This window comes from Lipomyces oligophaga (assembly GCF_038497815.1).
Source record: "Lipomyces oligophaga strain CBS 7107 unplaced genomic scaffold V1516scaffold_4, whole genome shotgun sequence".
In the NCBI taxonomy this organism is placed as follows: Eukaryota; Fungi; Ascomycota; class Lipomycetes; order Lipomycetales; family Lipomycetaceae; genus Lipomyces; species [Lipomyces] oligophaga.
In genome coordinates this window covers 67578-82203 of record NW_027117788.1, presented here as the reverse complement: position 1 = coordinate 82203, position 14626 = coordinate 67578, and the positions used below count along the sequence as shown (strand labels likewise).

General features: G+C 42.0%; 8 protein-coding genes across 8 annotated transcripts; 4 read left to right on the top strand and 4 right to left on the bottom strand.

The window, feature by feature from the left end:
- Window positions 1-135: 135 nt before the first annotated feature.
- V1516DRAFT_674376 (origin recognition complex subunit 3 N-terminus-domain-containing protein) lies at window positions 136-2671 on the bottom strand. The gene is made up of 4 exons (XM_066922078.1): window positions 2502-2671; window positions 1821-2455; window positions 1502-1775; window positions 136-1450 (listed from the first exon to the last, which is right to left on the bottom strand). Exons 1-4 carry the CDS (start codon window positions 2601-2603, stop codon window positions 269-271), a joined length of 2193 nt encoding a protein of 730 aa, XP_066777112.1. The 5' UTR covers window positions 2604-2671; the 3' UTR covers window positions 136-268.
- A 119-nt stretch (window positions 2672-2790) lies between these two features.
- On the top strand, window positions 2791-4228 carry V1516DRAFT_674375 (SCO1/SenC-domain-containing protein). Its single transcript, XM_066922077.1, has 5 exons — window positions 2791-3243; window positions 3299-3392; window positions 3440-3555; window positions 3603-3921; window positions 3973-4228. The coding sequence occupies exons 1-5, from the start codon at window positions 2887-2889 to the stop codon at window positions 4125-4127; spliced, it is 1041 nt and encodes a 346-aa protein (XP_066777111.1). The 5' UTR covers window positions 2791-2886; the 3' UTR covers window positions 4128-4228.
- On the bottom strand, window positions 4167-5647 carry V1516DRAFT_637047 (RNA polymerase Rpc34). Its single transcript, XM_066920039.1, has 4 exons — window positions 5287-5647; window positions 5144-5214; window positions 4922-5099; window positions 4167-4873 (listed from the first exon to the last, which is right to left on the bottom strand). The coding sequence occupies exons 1-4, from the start codon at window positions 5581-5583 to the stop codon at window positions 4256-4258; spliced, it is 1164 nt and encodes a 387-aa protein (XP_066777110.1). The 5' UTR covers window positions 5584-5647; the 3' UTR covers window positions 4167-4255.
- Window positions 5648-5755: 108 nt separating this feature from the next.
- On the bottom strand, window positions 5756-7305 carry V1516DRAFT_674372 (TAFII55 protein conserved region-domain-containing protein). The gene has a single exon (XM_066922076.1). The coding sequence runs from the start codon at window positions 7269-7271 to the stop codon at window positions 5796-5798; it is 1476 nt and encodes a 491-aa protein (XP_066777109.1). The 5' UTR covers window positions 7272-7305; the 3' UTR covers window positions 5756-5795.
- Window positions 7306-7854: 549 nt separating this feature from the next.
- V1516DRAFT_674368 (SCP2 sterol-binding domain-containing protein) lies at window positions 7855-8808 on the top strand. Its single transcript, XM_066922075.1, has 4 exons — window positions 7855-7950; window positions 8003-8085; window positions 8206-8379; window positions 8444-8808. The coding sequence occupies exons 1-4, from the start codon at window positions 7935-7937 to the stop codon at window positions 8558-8560; spliced, it is 390 nt and encodes a 129-aa protein (XP_066777108.1). The 5' UTR covers window positions 7855-7934; the 3' UTR covers window positions 8561-8808.
- A 169-nt stretch (window positions 8809-8977) lies between these two features.
- V1516DRAFT_707221 (amidase signature domain-containing protein) lies at window positions 8978-11009 on the top strand. The gene is made up of 2 exons (XM_066924170.1): window positions 8978-9345; window positions 9408-11009. The coding sequence occupies exons 1-2, from the start codon at window positions 9079-9081 to the stop codon at window positions 10776-10778; spliced, it is 1638 nt and encodes a 545-aa protein (XP_066777107.1). The 5' UTR covers window positions 8978-9078; the 3' UTR covers window positions 10779-11009.
- Window positions 11010-12079, top strand: V1516DRAFT_674362 (uncharacterized protein). Its single transcript, XM_066922074.1, has 4 exons — window positions 11010-11155; window positions 11206-11293; window positions 11339-11775; window positions 11817-12079. The coding sequence occupies exons 1-3, from the start codon at window positions 11059-11061 to the stop codon at window positions 11718-11720; spliced, it is 567 nt and encodes a 188-aa protein (XP_066777106.1). The 5' UTR covers window positions 11010-11058; the 3' UTR covers window positions 11721-11775; window positions 11817-12079.
- A 262-nt stretch (window positions 12080-12341) lies between these two features.
- V1516DRAFT_664033 (uncharacterized protein) lies at window positions 12342-14309 on the bottom strand (the record flags this gene model as incomplete). Its single annotated transcript, XM_066920560.1, has 1 exon — window positions 12342-14309. The coding sequence occupies one exon, from the start codon at window positions 14307-14309 to the stop codon at window positions 12342-12344; it is 1968 nt and encodes a 655-aa protein (XP_066777105.1).
- Between the last annotated feature and the right edge of the window lie 317 nt (window positions 14310-14626).

Genomic DNA, 14626 nt, shown 5'->3' with positions numbered 1-14626 from the left:
CTCCAGTATTTTTGTCTTTCGGGACTGCTGGTGTGCTCCTTCATGATCCGGGTCGCGCTTTTATATTTTGCTTCCTTGTGAGGTAGATGTAGAGCGTCAGTCGATGATCTCTACCCTTGTTCTTCTGCCTCTCCGGAGGAAAAGACTTGGGCGGGCATGAAAGGTATTCTGACAAGTTAAAATTTACTTTGGTTGATCGAACGGTAGAAATATCATTGTTGAATATACTTCTAAGTTTTCAAAAATGCTATTTTGTTAATCTAAATTATTAGAGGCCGTCCCAGGCCAGCTTAGTCAAAACTCCCACTGAATGTTGAACAGTTTTGGGACCTCTTCGGCCTGAAATCGAGTTTTTCACGAATCCAAGATACCTTAGTTCGTTGACAGCTTGTAAAAACCAAGCAGCCGTTTGAGATTCATCAAATCTGTCGAGTCCAGCGTTCATAACGTAATCATTGCTGCCAGAAGTATTTTCATTCTTGGCTACATGATTTCGATCAAGACTATCTTCTAGTCCAAATTCACCAATATGATTGAATCCACCGTTGACTGCTTCGTGGAACGCTCTCCAGAAGTCATATATGTTGATTAAAGTGCCAGATTCTCGATATAATCGGTATGCTATAGAAACCAATGGAGACACTGGCTGCTCGATAGAGGTATCAAGATCGTTGTCGGGTCTTAGTAAATAAGAGTCGGGCTGCGATAAGGCTGTCTCGACAGTGGCTCGATACATGGGCGCGAAAATGAGCTTCAAGATTTCGTAACTATCGTAGACAAAGATTTCATGAAACACAATGTCCTCGTAGCTCACTAAAGCAGCCTCAAATAATTCAGATAACGAAACAGATATGTTCGACAATAATTTTGCGTGAAGGTGCGGTTTGCCGTTTAATTCTTCGACTTTCCAGGTCTTGATCAATTTTGAAATTGCTGTTCCAGCGCTGAACGATTCAGTCAAACATTTGACGAATTCAGTAACAACATCAGAACTCATTTTGCTGACATACCCCACCAACCCATCGTAGAAATCAGTATTTAAAAGTCGACCAGTTAATACATCCGCATAGAGTTCGGCAAAGGTTCGAGAGTCATATGTTGTGGAATAAACAGGACTCGCATTTTGCAGAGCAAGTAATATTTTGATCATGTCTCTCTTCATGGAAATTAGTTCACGTAGACGAGTATACTCTGAATTAGCAAACTCTATAAGTGAAGATGAAGACTGCAATAACGATTCGATATACACTGGATCTTCACCTCCATCTTTGGCAGCGTTTACTTTAGCGTCACCTTCAGCTAGAACTGAAAATGTCTTGTAGTCGATGAATGCTTTAAATGAGGGCAAATTTCGCAGTAGATGCACATGTGAATCTGTCAAATCCTTTACTTTGGGTGACGAAATCATAACACTTAATGGATTTGCATAGAAAAAAGTCATGATTGCATACTAATCTGTCAGATGATATCGCTCAGACTGGAGACATAAGTAAGCAAATACCTGGAATGCTAGGACAAAAGTATCCAAATTTTTTGTGCTATTATTGTACCGTTTCAGCAGCTGCCGAAACAGATTAGGTCCAAGCACGATTGGCATTTCCGGAGACAGTAGCACGATTTCGATTAGTTTTGCCAGTCGAGCATTCGCATGTAAAACGTCAAAAGTGCAGAATTGGAGCATTCGCACGGTATACTTCGATATTTTCGAGCTAAATATAGGTAAAGTTGTGGCTATTCCAAATAAGAACACAAAGGGAAGTCGGTTTCGATAGGCACTATTCTGTTAATAACATGTCGCAAAAATATAAAAATGCACCTACTGTAGTAATCTGATCCCCTCTGCCAGCAATCTTCCATCAAACCCTTCAACATCCTGAATGACAACAATAATTCGCTTCAAGATATCCTGCTTGACATACCAGTCGACCAAAACATCTAAGTCGTAACCTAGTCGCTTATCCGTGCCTGAGCCAGCTAAATAGTGTCCCTTAATATTTCCGTCCCCCAGATCATCATCATCTCGTTGTTGCTTCATTACATGTCCAACGATCAATCTCAAAAAATCTCTCAACGTCGTCACATTGCGAGAGCTGATTTGGATTACTACTCCTGCTCCTTCATGATCTTGCTCTATCTTCTGTCCAATATTCGCAAATAATCTCGCATGATCTGATATATTTGCTCCAGCAAGGACTAGTCCAGTTGGAATCATGGTAAACAAGTCAGGCTGAAATTCCGAAGCGGAAAAGATAAAATCAAGTACTTGTGCAACAGTAGACTGATCAGATTCGACCAAAATCCTTGAAATCAGATCATAGATCCGTGTAATATGCCCCGAATACAACTTCCACCTTCTCGAAGCATGCTCTTTCTTCTCTAAAACAGAAGAGCTCAATAATTCAAACTTGGCTCTCCCAGTAGACTTGCGTCCTTTACTTCTGTAAATATAACAAGTCTGGAAATTAATATTTAATTAAACAGTGAATCCATGCCTGATTTACCTTGTGAACATTGCTATCAGAGACCAGCTCGTCACTCTGTGCAAGCTCTATCTCAGAAATCAACCGTCTATTAGAAGATTTCTTATTAACCTTGGCTGCCATTTAATCAAACAAGATCTATTTGAGTCATCGAATATCTTAAACAATTACTGAATTTCCGTAAATATTCAATATGGACGAAGATATATTCAAATACAAGTGAGTCGCTGGGCACTCTCGACTAGTCACATGATCGCTTTTTAGCTACGGCAGCTGATGAATCTTTCGAGACGATGCCTCATCTACGTAAAAATTCAGTCTATTATTTGAAGGAACTGAGCCAGAGTTCGAAAAAATTTGATTTGGAATCCTATTTTAGAGGCCACAACGCTCAAAATAGGAAGCAATGAACTCTACATTCTTTCGAAGGACTTTGTCGATCAACTGTGTTAGAGTATCAAGAGCTCTAACTGCGGGTAGAGTTCATAAGCTTAATAGTTTAGCAACACTACGAACAAACTATGAGAAACAGACAATTAGATCAGAAACCCGACGATATTTTTCGATTGGATGTGGAAATAGATTTTCCCATGGTCTGCCTAGTCGCAACAACGAACTGAAAAAGCCAGAAGAGGGTCATGAAATTGACTTGACCGATATCGATATCGATACATTGAAGGTTAAGACGAAATCTGGTGAGGAGTCTAAAGGCCCTGAGGTGATGTACGTCAAAATGAAAAAATCTGGAAAGAATCCTCTTGGAGTGAGTTTGAAGTGAAACAGATTTCAATGACATTGTTAACCATCTGACCCTATAGTATTTCAATATAACAGGTCTAGCCCTATTTTTAATAGGACTGGCATATCTTGTCAACTACCGACGAAAAGTACAGAAAGCAGTTGATGCGTATAGTATGTCCAAACGGGTACATGCTTGAACTCATTCTAATCTGAAATAGAAGCTGAAAAGGACAGTCAATCCTTTGGAAAAGCTCTGATCGGTGGTGCATTCACTCTTACAGATACAAACGGAAACTTATTCACCGAAGCCGATTTGAAAAATAAGTTCAGTCTGGTGCGTTGATTTAATTATAATTACTGTTAAATTTACTGATGTGACAGATTTATTTTGGTTTTACTCTGTGTCCCGATATTTGTCCGGAAGAGCTTGACAAAATGGCGATTATAGTCAAGGAACTCAAGACTCTAGGAATCGATATACAGCCGATTTTCATCACCTGCGATCCTCTTCGTGATACTGCCCCGGTAGTGAAAAAATATTTGGAGGAATTTGATATCCCTGGTATTGTGGGACTGACCGGAACGTATCGTGAGGTCGAAGCGACATGCAAGGCATTTCGTGTTTATTTCTCTACTCCTCCAGATGTTAAACCTGGCGACGATTATATAGTTGACCATTCCATTTTTTTTTATTTAATGGGTACGTGCTAATTTTAAGTTTTCTCTTTTATAAAGATCTAACAACTTGCAGACCCAGAAGGTGAGTTTGTCAATGTATTTGGCCGCCGCTACAACGCTGAGGAGGCGACTGAAGAGATTGGAAAGAAAATTCGTGAATGGCTTCCTCTTGAAGAGCGGAAGGAAATTGCTTTTCAAAAGCCAAGTTTCTGGAAATTCTGGGAGTAGTTGCTCGAAATTTCTCAAATCACTCTACTCATGAGAATGTCTGTAAATATCTATGCATAATTTTATTGTATAATACAAATACAACCCCCGTTGACCACAAACATTCAGTAGCGCTTTACTCATCCAATTCACTGTACCAGCCACTCATCTAAATATATACATTCTTCTGCGCTGACAGGACCATTTGGTGCACATAGATTACTGACAGCACAAGTAGTACAGGGCACTTCACTGAATGAATTCCATACTGAGCCAGCGCGAGAGCGGGAGAATTCTGCAGATTCAATACCATTTTCAGCGACTAAATTCACTTTTGCGCCTGGAATAGCTCTAAATGTGAAACCACCATCGGCAATCTCAACTTTCCCATCGTAGATTAGTACGTCTACCAACGCCTTTATATCTGATTCGGAAAGATCAACAGTGGTAATACCAGATTTTTGAACAAAATCATGGATCGCAGATAGAGTCGGATATTCTGAATATGACGCAGGATATGATAGTTGGCTGGTTTTAGTATACGATTTCAATTTTGATTTTCGTTTCAAACTTCTCGGTTTTAATTTTGACGCAAGTGTTTTGACATTTTCGCCAGGAAAGGACTGAGTTGCAATGTACCGGAAAATAGTAGCCAGCAAACTGGATATAAACTCCGTGTCTAGTTCTGAGTCCGTGAACCATGGCCCGCCAGTCACGTCTATGGACGGTTGTAGGCCATACAGCATATATATTTTCCGAGTCGGATTCTGAAAAAAATGAATAATAAGTACATAGTGTAGCCCAGATAGACATACCTTTACTGATTTGATATTCTTGATAAATCGCTTGCTCTCTAGCACCTTTAAACATCTTTGGACGACTGATTGATGTAGATTGGTGCGGGCCTTGATGGTTTTCGTCCAAATTCCTTCCGTGCCTGATGCTTCAATATAAGAATATACCATTGCTTCATCTTTGCTCATTGATTGTATTCTACGTCATTAGTAGGATACGACAAAGAGTGCACATATACATACTTTTCAGCTTCCTCCTTCTTAACTGCTTGATAGCAAAGCTCTTCGCCCTGTCTTAGCATTTTCACCACATCCTGATTTTGTTAATCCAATAATGTCTTAAAGGAGCAAGAGAAAGCGTGGACCACGAATTCAGGGCAACTCACTCTATTTGTGAACTCTTGGATCAAAAATAGTAATCTCGACAGATCCGACGTGCCAGCCAATGACAACATTTCGGCCTGCGTATATATATGGCCCTCCTCATTCTGTGTCATCATCTTCGTATACAAGCCCTGCGCAGCTTTACTCAATCCGTCGATCAAATAGGGTGTTACATCAGATTCAATCTCTATTGACGGCGAGTTCGAATTGCGTCTTGAAACCGCATATGGCTCGCTGGCTAAGCCAGTTGAAGCCGTCAGAGCTGATTTGACAACCTTGGATGATCTTACAGACGGCATTTAGCGTCACTAAAGCCAAAGAAACATAGAAAATTAGCTAACCTTGCAGAACACAATCTTTAAAACAGACTAAATAGATTTGACCTAATAATTCTTTGATATTGGGAGTTCTCAAGAAAACAAAGACTTTCTTACTCATACTTATGTGCTCAATTATATAACACAGGCTATATTGTTACGTAATATATCATATTCCTATAATAAATATACAATTACTCTTGTTCTTCATCTTCCTGTAGCTCAGTCTTTTTCAATTCGAGTTCCTTCTGAAGCTTATTAACAACATCCAAAAACCGGTTCCGTAGAATAGGATTGGTCGCGTTTTCTGCATCCTTTTCTTTACTTTGTATGGTAGCTTCCAGTTCCTGGATTTCTTCTTTCAGTAGTTCCAAATGATGGACCGCCTCCATTTCATCATCATCCAATTTAGTCCTATCTTTTTTGCCGTCTTCCTCCTCTTCCTCTTCCTCTTCCTCCTCTTCTTCGTCTTCGTCTTCATCACTTTCGTTTCCAAACAAACTTTCGATTTCATCTCCCGCTTCAGTTCCTTCTTCCTGGTTGTATCCGCCTAGCATATTGTAGCCAGTATCACTTGCCGCTTCACTCGCAGCAACACTGGCTTCCCTCGTTGATCGACCATCGACAGTAGAAGTTCCGGGAGTTCCGGGTATTGCAAAAGGTGCTTGATCTCCGCCAGCGGATTTCACAAAAGCATTACCTTCTGGGTTCGGCTTTTCTTCTGCAAAAAGTTTGGCCTTGATTACTAATTTGGGTAATTGCTTTTCTTTTGGCTTCACCGGCTCGGGCTCAGGAGCTTTAATCATTCTCTTTCTGAACCTTCTCGATCGCGCAAATCGCATAGGAGGGGTGAGTCCATGCGGGTATGGTAATTCTTCCTTCCGGTTGCCCTTAAATTCTGGGTTCTGGAAATACGTATCAGGAAAATACTGAGACTTGAATCCAATCACCTGACTTTCTGCAGAGATTTCATCCGCGACTAGAAGCATTTGGCAGACATCTGCAATTTTGTAGATATTTTTCTTATCTAGCGATTTTTGGACTTCGATTACAGTTGGAAGATCGACCAACACTGCGTAGAATAATTTGTCGTCAATTCCAACACACGCATGTCTTGCATCTTTGAATCTTATCCACACCGTTCCCAGCTCAGATGCTCCATGTGACTCGACTGCTGCCTTCAAGATCTGTAGATATCGCAGACGAGCCGGCCGTTCTGATTCGGGAAATGAATTCATTTCAAATCGAAATATAAGGGCTTCTTCAATAAGTGGATCATCTTCTCGGTCTGGCGACTCAGAATCGTAGCCTTGGCCTGGCTGTCGAACGGGTTTCACTCGTATTCGAAGACCTTCGCTGCGGGGAACTATCGACGGCTTCACAACTGGAGGCTTGATTGATATTCGTGGAGTCGGCAGTGGTGCATTTTTGATTGTGGGAGATGATGCTGGTGACTTGGTTTTGCTCTTCTTTGGTTGTTTTATTTTAATTTTGGGAAGATTTGTGTCTGAGGTCCTCGAAGAATTCTTTGCTGATCCCTTAGATTTTGTTGACTTTGTTGACTTTACCTTGGTTTTTGGCGTAGAATCTGATGCTGCTGACTCTGAAGCAGTCGCAGCAGCGGCAGCTGCGGCAGCTGCAGAATTCGCTGTCAATTTTAGCCGGATCATTCTGTCGATTTCTCAAAAGAATACTGGCTTTGTGTTGCCATATCGAGAGATTGGTCAATTCATTCTCTGTAATGGACGATCAGATGGAACATTTGTATACACTATAAGGGTTTTGTGATTAACATAGTGCGCTATGTTGAGTAATCACATTACAAAGATGGTAGGCATATTTTGAGCTATGAAAAAAGTATTCGGTATAATAATGATATATATATATATACTTTATAGCTCTGCATTATATATTTTACGACCGTGGTAAAAAATAGCTTACACAAATTAACTAATAATGCAGGTTTCTTCGTCTATCTCCGTGGCTTTGACTTTGCCCTCATACTCTTCAGTCGCTTTATTTGATTGCTAAATAAAAGATATTTTCATGATTAAACATATTCTGCACCAGAATCACATAATACTAGCTATTTTCAGTAATGCCATCAATCAAATAAGACATTGCCGAATGGAACTTCGCTGTCGTCACTTTCACATGCAAATCTCCAAGAGATTGGCCGAGTTCTCCTCCCAGTTGCGACAGGATATAATTATAGGGAAGTCACTTTCTTCCCATCTTTGCTCCAATTAACCTAGTTCAGCATAAAATTGCTGTTTCTATTATCGGTGTTAGATCTAGCTGACTATCTCAATTTATCATAATTTTAGATCAGAATGGCTCTCAAGATTGGTGGGTAGATCTGAGTATGTATTGCCAGACTTGCAGCTAAAATGATATCTAGATGCATTTCCCGCGTCCGGTGCCTTTGATGTTATTCAAACAGCGCTTAAGGATGGCAAAGAAAAAGCAAACGCTATGAAGAAGGTCAGTTTAATTTATGTTTGGTACAAGATTAACGAAGTCTTGTTCAATTTCTTTATCGATCAATATCTGAGTTTCTCTATATATGTTCAATGATCCTAATCTGATGACTTTGTTGAACAGGGCGCTGCGATTTTCGCATTCACTCTTAAAAACAGTTCAGGAGAAACTAAAACTTGGTTTGTTGACCTCAAAACCACTGGTACGGTCGGTCAAGGCACAGGTCCTGATGGTAAATCTGCGGATATTGTTCTTTCACTCAGCGATGATGATTTTGCAAAGCTGATTGACGGAAAGGTATTTTCATCCCCTCCTGTATCTCTTATTCTTTTTTTATAAGTTTTTGTTGACCGAAATCCAGGTCAATTCCCAGAAACTCTTTATGTCGGGTAAATTAAAAGTCAAAGGTGATATCATGAAGGCCATGCGGGCTGAGGCAGTTTTGAAAGCGGCCCAGACAAAGAAGGCGAAGCTTTAAGTGTGTCATGTTCATTTAGCACATTAGCCTTCCCTGAACTGGTAAGATTTTGATAGTTTATTTTATGAGTAATGAATTTATATTATTGAAATTTTTTATAATTTTCCGTTTGTTTCATGATCCGATCGACCATATCTCAGATCTTCACATATATTTATTCCTAGTAATTCTAGTCGCCCTAGCAAAATCTAGATGACCATACTACACATTAATTCTAATCTGTCTGTAATTTTATTTCTATTCGTCAAGACGGCCATCATTCTACTTTATCGATCGCTTGAATGTACCCTCGCACGAGAGAGATACTTTGAGCGCATGACTAAACGAACATCATCTTCCCAGCTACTACTCCACGTATATTGCGGCTCTGGAAGGCGTTTGTGTCTCCCGGCGATAACGTGCACTGACAGGCTCGAGGTTTTGAGATAAAGTGAATTTATATAACCTTTACATAACCAATTGGAATCTATCTGTATTTTAATTGAAATATAATTAGATATAAGTTTTTCAATAGCATCATGGCTAATGTTCTTGAAGAATTGGTGAATATAGCCGTCTCCATTCGCGACGAATCTTGTGCCAAAGTCGAGCCTCCTCTCGGTCCCTTACCAGATCCTTTACCGCTCAATGTTACGGGAGTTCCTAAGTTGGTCCTTACTGCTGAAGAATGCGAAATTACAGAAACAGAGCCTATTACCCTTGTAGAGAAGATCAAGGAGGGAAAATATACTGCTCTCCAGGTCACCAAGGCCTTCTTGCGCCGTGCAGCTCTTGCTCAGAAACTTGTAAGAACCTTTGTCTATATTTCGGGGTTCAGTGATAACTAACTAAGTTTGCAATTGTTTAGCTCAATTGTGTTACTGAACTTTTGTGGGATCGAGCCGTTGCTCGTGCCGCTGAACTAGATGAAATTTTCACAAAAACTGGAAAAACTGTAGGACCGTTCCATGGCTTGCCTATCTCATCTAAAGAGCATTTCTCGGTCAAGGACCGATACGTCAACGCTTCCTTCGTCGCCTGGGCAGAAAATAAAGTTCAAAAAGATGCTCATGTAATTGAAGTAATGGAGTCACTTGGAGCAGTACTATTTGTGCGCAGCACGCAGCCTCAGACTATCATGCATGTTGAGACTGAGACAATTCTCTATGGTCGAACTGTCAACCCTTACAATCGCAATCTTTCCTCAGGCGGTTCAACTGGTGGTGAGGGTGCTCTTCTTGGTCTGAACGCTACTCCACTTGGAATGGGTACTGATATTGGTGGCTCAGCTCGTTGGCCTGCTGCTTCGAATGGTCGTTATGGTATGCGCCCAACTGCCGGCCGTATTCCCATGCTAGGTCTTGTTGGACCCAATGCGGGGGCAGAGTCTATTTCTGGTGCAATTGGTCCTCTTTCACAATCAAGGAAAACTATGGAATACTTTTTCAAATATATAATTGGCTCAAAGCCTTGGATTACTGAACCAGCTTTGCTTCCTGTCCCGTGGAGAGATGAACCATTATCCGGCAAGGTCAAAATTGGTATTATGTGGTCTGATAACGTTGTTAATCCTCTTCCTCCCGTAAAGCGGGCTCTTGACATAGTCGTGGAAGCACTGAAGAAAGGCGTTCCTGGCTGGGATATTGAGCTTGTCGACTGGGAGCCCCTGGAGCATGCCGAGGCTTGGAAATTGACATCGGAGCTCTATTATCCTGACGGAGGTGAGCGTGTCGCTGCTCTGCTTGCCTCTGTAGGAGAAGAACAGCTTCCACTCACTAAATGGATCATGTCTGAAAACCCCTATGTTAAGAAACAAGACATTCATTCGCTCTGGAACTTGAACGTTCGCCGCGATGCCTATCGATTGAAACACAGTGACCATTGGAACAAAACTGGTGAAAAGGATGGCCATCCTGTTGATATAATTCTTTGTCCTGTGGCCCCTAATGTAGCTTGTTTGCATGGCACTGCGAAGTACTGGTCGTACACCTCACACTGGAACTTGGTTGACAGTCCGGGAGCTGTGTTCCCTGTCACAGTAGTTGACCAGGAGAAGGATGTGTTGGAAAAGGGATATACTCCTTTGAATGAACAAGACAAGTTTTTTCATGATATATACGCTCCTGAGAAGTACCTCGATGCCCCTGTTGATCTTCAAATTGTTAGTCGTCGTTTTAATGACGACGTTGTACTTCAAGCGATGAAGATTGTTGAAATTGCTCTTGGTCGTGATTCATAATTAATCCACAGAGAATTTTTAAAACTTTTTATGATATTCTAATAAAATTTATCATTGATTATAATTTTATTAATTTACTCATCGAACTTTATGGTTATTGATCTCGTGCCCTCGTAGATCTGTTATGTAGCACCAATTGCGACTTCTATTCTGAGAACTTCGGCATTGTACTCAACGGTATAAAATAGTGTGCACTGACTTTTCTTCTCTCTCATATTTTTGTTTTCAGCTAAATCCATTAAGAAACTTATTTGCAAAACATCAATTGAATCAAATCAATATGGTTGCTTCCGCCTTCTTCGCATCGCTTGTCCTGATCTATGGAGGGGCAACGATTGTGCTTGCCGATGCAGAGACCGATTGCTATGCTAACTGCGGTAGAGAATAATATGTTGAATAAAAAACACTATATGTTAACTTGACTTAGCTTCTGCGGTTTATGCTGTCTCGCAATGTGGATCTTCTAATACGACTTGTCTTTGCGATACTTCTGACTTTAGTACTTACGCTACAGAGTGGGTATAGTATGTTGGTACGGGATCAATCTAACACGCAATTAGCTGTCTCGCATGCGCTGGTCCCGATGATGTTAACATTTGGGAATGGTATTCGGATGACTTGGAAACTCCTTTAGAGGAGTGCGGATTACCTACGAGTCCTGATGGAGTGACCGCTACAACAGCAGAGACAACTACAACTACCGTTACTAGTGCAACTACTTCAAGCTCTTCGGTCACTCTGACTACTTCCGAGGCTCTAGAAACTACCGGTGAAGCTGAGCCCACAACCTCATCTACACTGTCGTCGACCAGTACGACAAGCACGACGACAAGCACGAGGCGAACCAGATACACTCCAACTTCTAGATCTAGCCAGAGTTCCACTAATTTTCTTTCTTCCTCTAACAAATTGAGTACTAGGGTGAGAAACACTACATCTTAATAAAGCCGAGCTAACTTCATAGACTTTAATTAGTAGCTCACATACCATTTTGGTTGTAAGTGCATTCCCTTTTGATCAAGCAAATCTAACTGTCAGGTTACCTCTACCGAAGCTGTATATACGGGTCCTGTGTATAATGGGAGCGCAGGCCGGATCGGTTCCGGTTTGATAATGGAGAAAGGCTGGAGCGCTATTAATTACACACTATTAGCAAGCTTTGTCTCTGTTGCTATTGCGATGTTGTTCTTCTAGAGCCAAGGAGATATGAGAATTTGCTTTGACTGCTAACTAGAATACTCGACACGATCCGCATTGCTCTGAATAGCTTTTAAACTGTGACATCTAGTAATAAATTCTCAGTTCCAAAATATAAATATTTATGTTATATGAGATCTGTGATATTCCTTTTGAAAAGAGAGCCAACCTAATGCAGTAACCTATCTCGTGACTTCTTGTTCGGTCAACTCTTATTCAAGGGTAAGCTGGGAAGTAGGAATTCATTAGTACATTCTTTTAAACCTCAAGAAATATTAAACAGTAGCCGATGATATTGTTCAACTCTACGCACCATACTCATTTCATCCAACCCTCAATCCAAAAAAAGCCTAAACCGGCTAACATTTATTCAAACAAATCAGAATCAACAGCCATATCAGGTCCAATACACTCTACCAGATCTTGTGAATAAATAGCGCCATATATGAAATGACTTAGTTGATAAGTCGGGGTCGCACCAAGACACATTCGCGCAGCATTTTGATATTTTGCGTCAACCGAATAGGGACTAGAGAAGTTTGCCATGAAGGAAAAATACGTCGTGTTTGAGCCGGAAAAAATATAGTTGACCTCACTCTGCAACAAGCCATACTCGAACACTACATCCCCATTGCTGTCAGAACTAGTCCGGCTGGACTCGGACTCGTCTGATCCCATATACACATCAATCTTGAAGCCGATATAATCTTTATCGAAATCAATATCAGACGAAAATTCAGCTCCGAAGGTGGTTCTGATTGAATAGTTGTATCCCAGTTCTAGTTGGAAATCGGCACATATTGAAGCAGTCTGATTGCCCAGCGAACTGTTAGCTGCCATTGGAATCATAATTCCAGCAGAGGAATTGTCGATAAATGTAGCGTATATGGGTGAGATTTCGTAATCGCCGGACTGAGCAGATAAACCAAACCAATCGTCCGTAGAAGAGCTGTTTGACAGCTCTTGCATCCGCGCATTGTCGAAAACATCGTCGGCGGGAACGCAAAACATTGCTGAAATGCTGCTTGTGGTGATGTTCGAATTGGTAGTAAGTGTGGTCTGAGCGGGATAAATCTCAATCTCGCTAATCAACTGAGAATCCACAGTTTCATTGTCGCTTGTCACTGGATTCATGAGTGCGTCGAAGTCAACCATAGGGTCTGGGCCCGAACACCCGCTGTCATGACCGGCGAGATATATCGCAGCCGATATACCTGCTGTCACCTGGTTCCAACCGCTCGCGATGATCGAGAATCGAGCTTGTTCCTCCTTTGTATCCAGCTCTGCTTCACTGGGCATGGTGAAGTTACCCGTAAATACCGTCGTTGTGTAATTCAGCCCGTGTTGCATGACTTCGGCCTGGGTCATGGTGTTGTTGGTCAAGATATACCTGAAACTACCGTTATCATATTTTCCAGTTGCCACGGTGATTCTGAAGCCAGTGTAGTCTGCATCAGCGTCGTAGTTATGGCCAATGTCGATGATTACCGCGACACGATACGAGTAAGCGGTTCCGGTCGTCAGATTAGAATCTGTATAGAACGAATATAAGGTGCCGATGTTTATAGGCACGAGATCAAGAACATAGGTAACAGGTGTGTTGTCGATCCAAAATGTATTCTTGAAGCCGTATGTTAGGTTTTTATATACGAGAAGCGACGAGGCCCAGGTCGAGCTTACTTCATCAGAATTCGGAGAACCAATAACGATATTTGTGGAGGGCTCGCAGAACAAGCTGGCGACCGCAGACTCGGAGGACACAATCTCTGCGAGAGAATATGTAGTCGTGGCCGTCACCATGTCCCATACGGTCGACACAGTGGAGGTGGCTGAGGTCGTCGCGGAGGAGGAGGAGGACACGGTGGAAGATGTACTAGTGGTAGTTCTGTGCGATTGCGTACTAGAAGTCATGGACGCGACAGCAGCAGCGCTGCTGCTCTTATTTCTATTGTGCAGACCGACAGGGAGTCCAACCGCCAGACCTATAATAATAGCGCCAGCCAAAAGGGCCAGGAAGGCGAACATGGCCAACGAAAGACCACATATTCGTCTCCTGCGAGTCTTCGGAGACTTTTCGATTGTCGTGATTGGCCCTGTGAAAGGATCGTCTCTTATGGGAACCGCCCGTATGGTTGTTGGTGGGTTCACATACGGCTCAGTCGTGGCGGCTGCCTCGGCCAGCTCGTTCCTTATGGTGTCGACCTCTGGTGGAGCGGAGCTGTCGTAGAACTCGTTGTCGATCATTGGCGGTTCAGGCTCGCTCTTGGACGTGCTACTGCCGGCACCATCTTCAAGTAGTCCTGAGTTCTGAGATGCAATGCTTGATCTGGTCATCGTCAATCAGCAGTCTCGGGCTGCATGGGACTGAAGAGAGGGAAGTCTGGACATAGAACACAGAGTTGGACTGGAAACCAGGAAGCGGGGATATTTTGTATAAGTTCCATATCTTGTCATCATGCAGAACTGTGCAGTACACAAGTCCAAGCCAGTTCTGTCTTCAAATCGAGACATCTTTGGATGCGCAACTATTTAGTCTAACTTACTCCGCCTGTGCCAGACTTGCAGATTTTGCTCTGTCGGTGGCCGAAAACAATCAGAACCTGCACGATGGAGAGTGAATCAGCCGCACATTAATGCAGGTCGCAGGACAA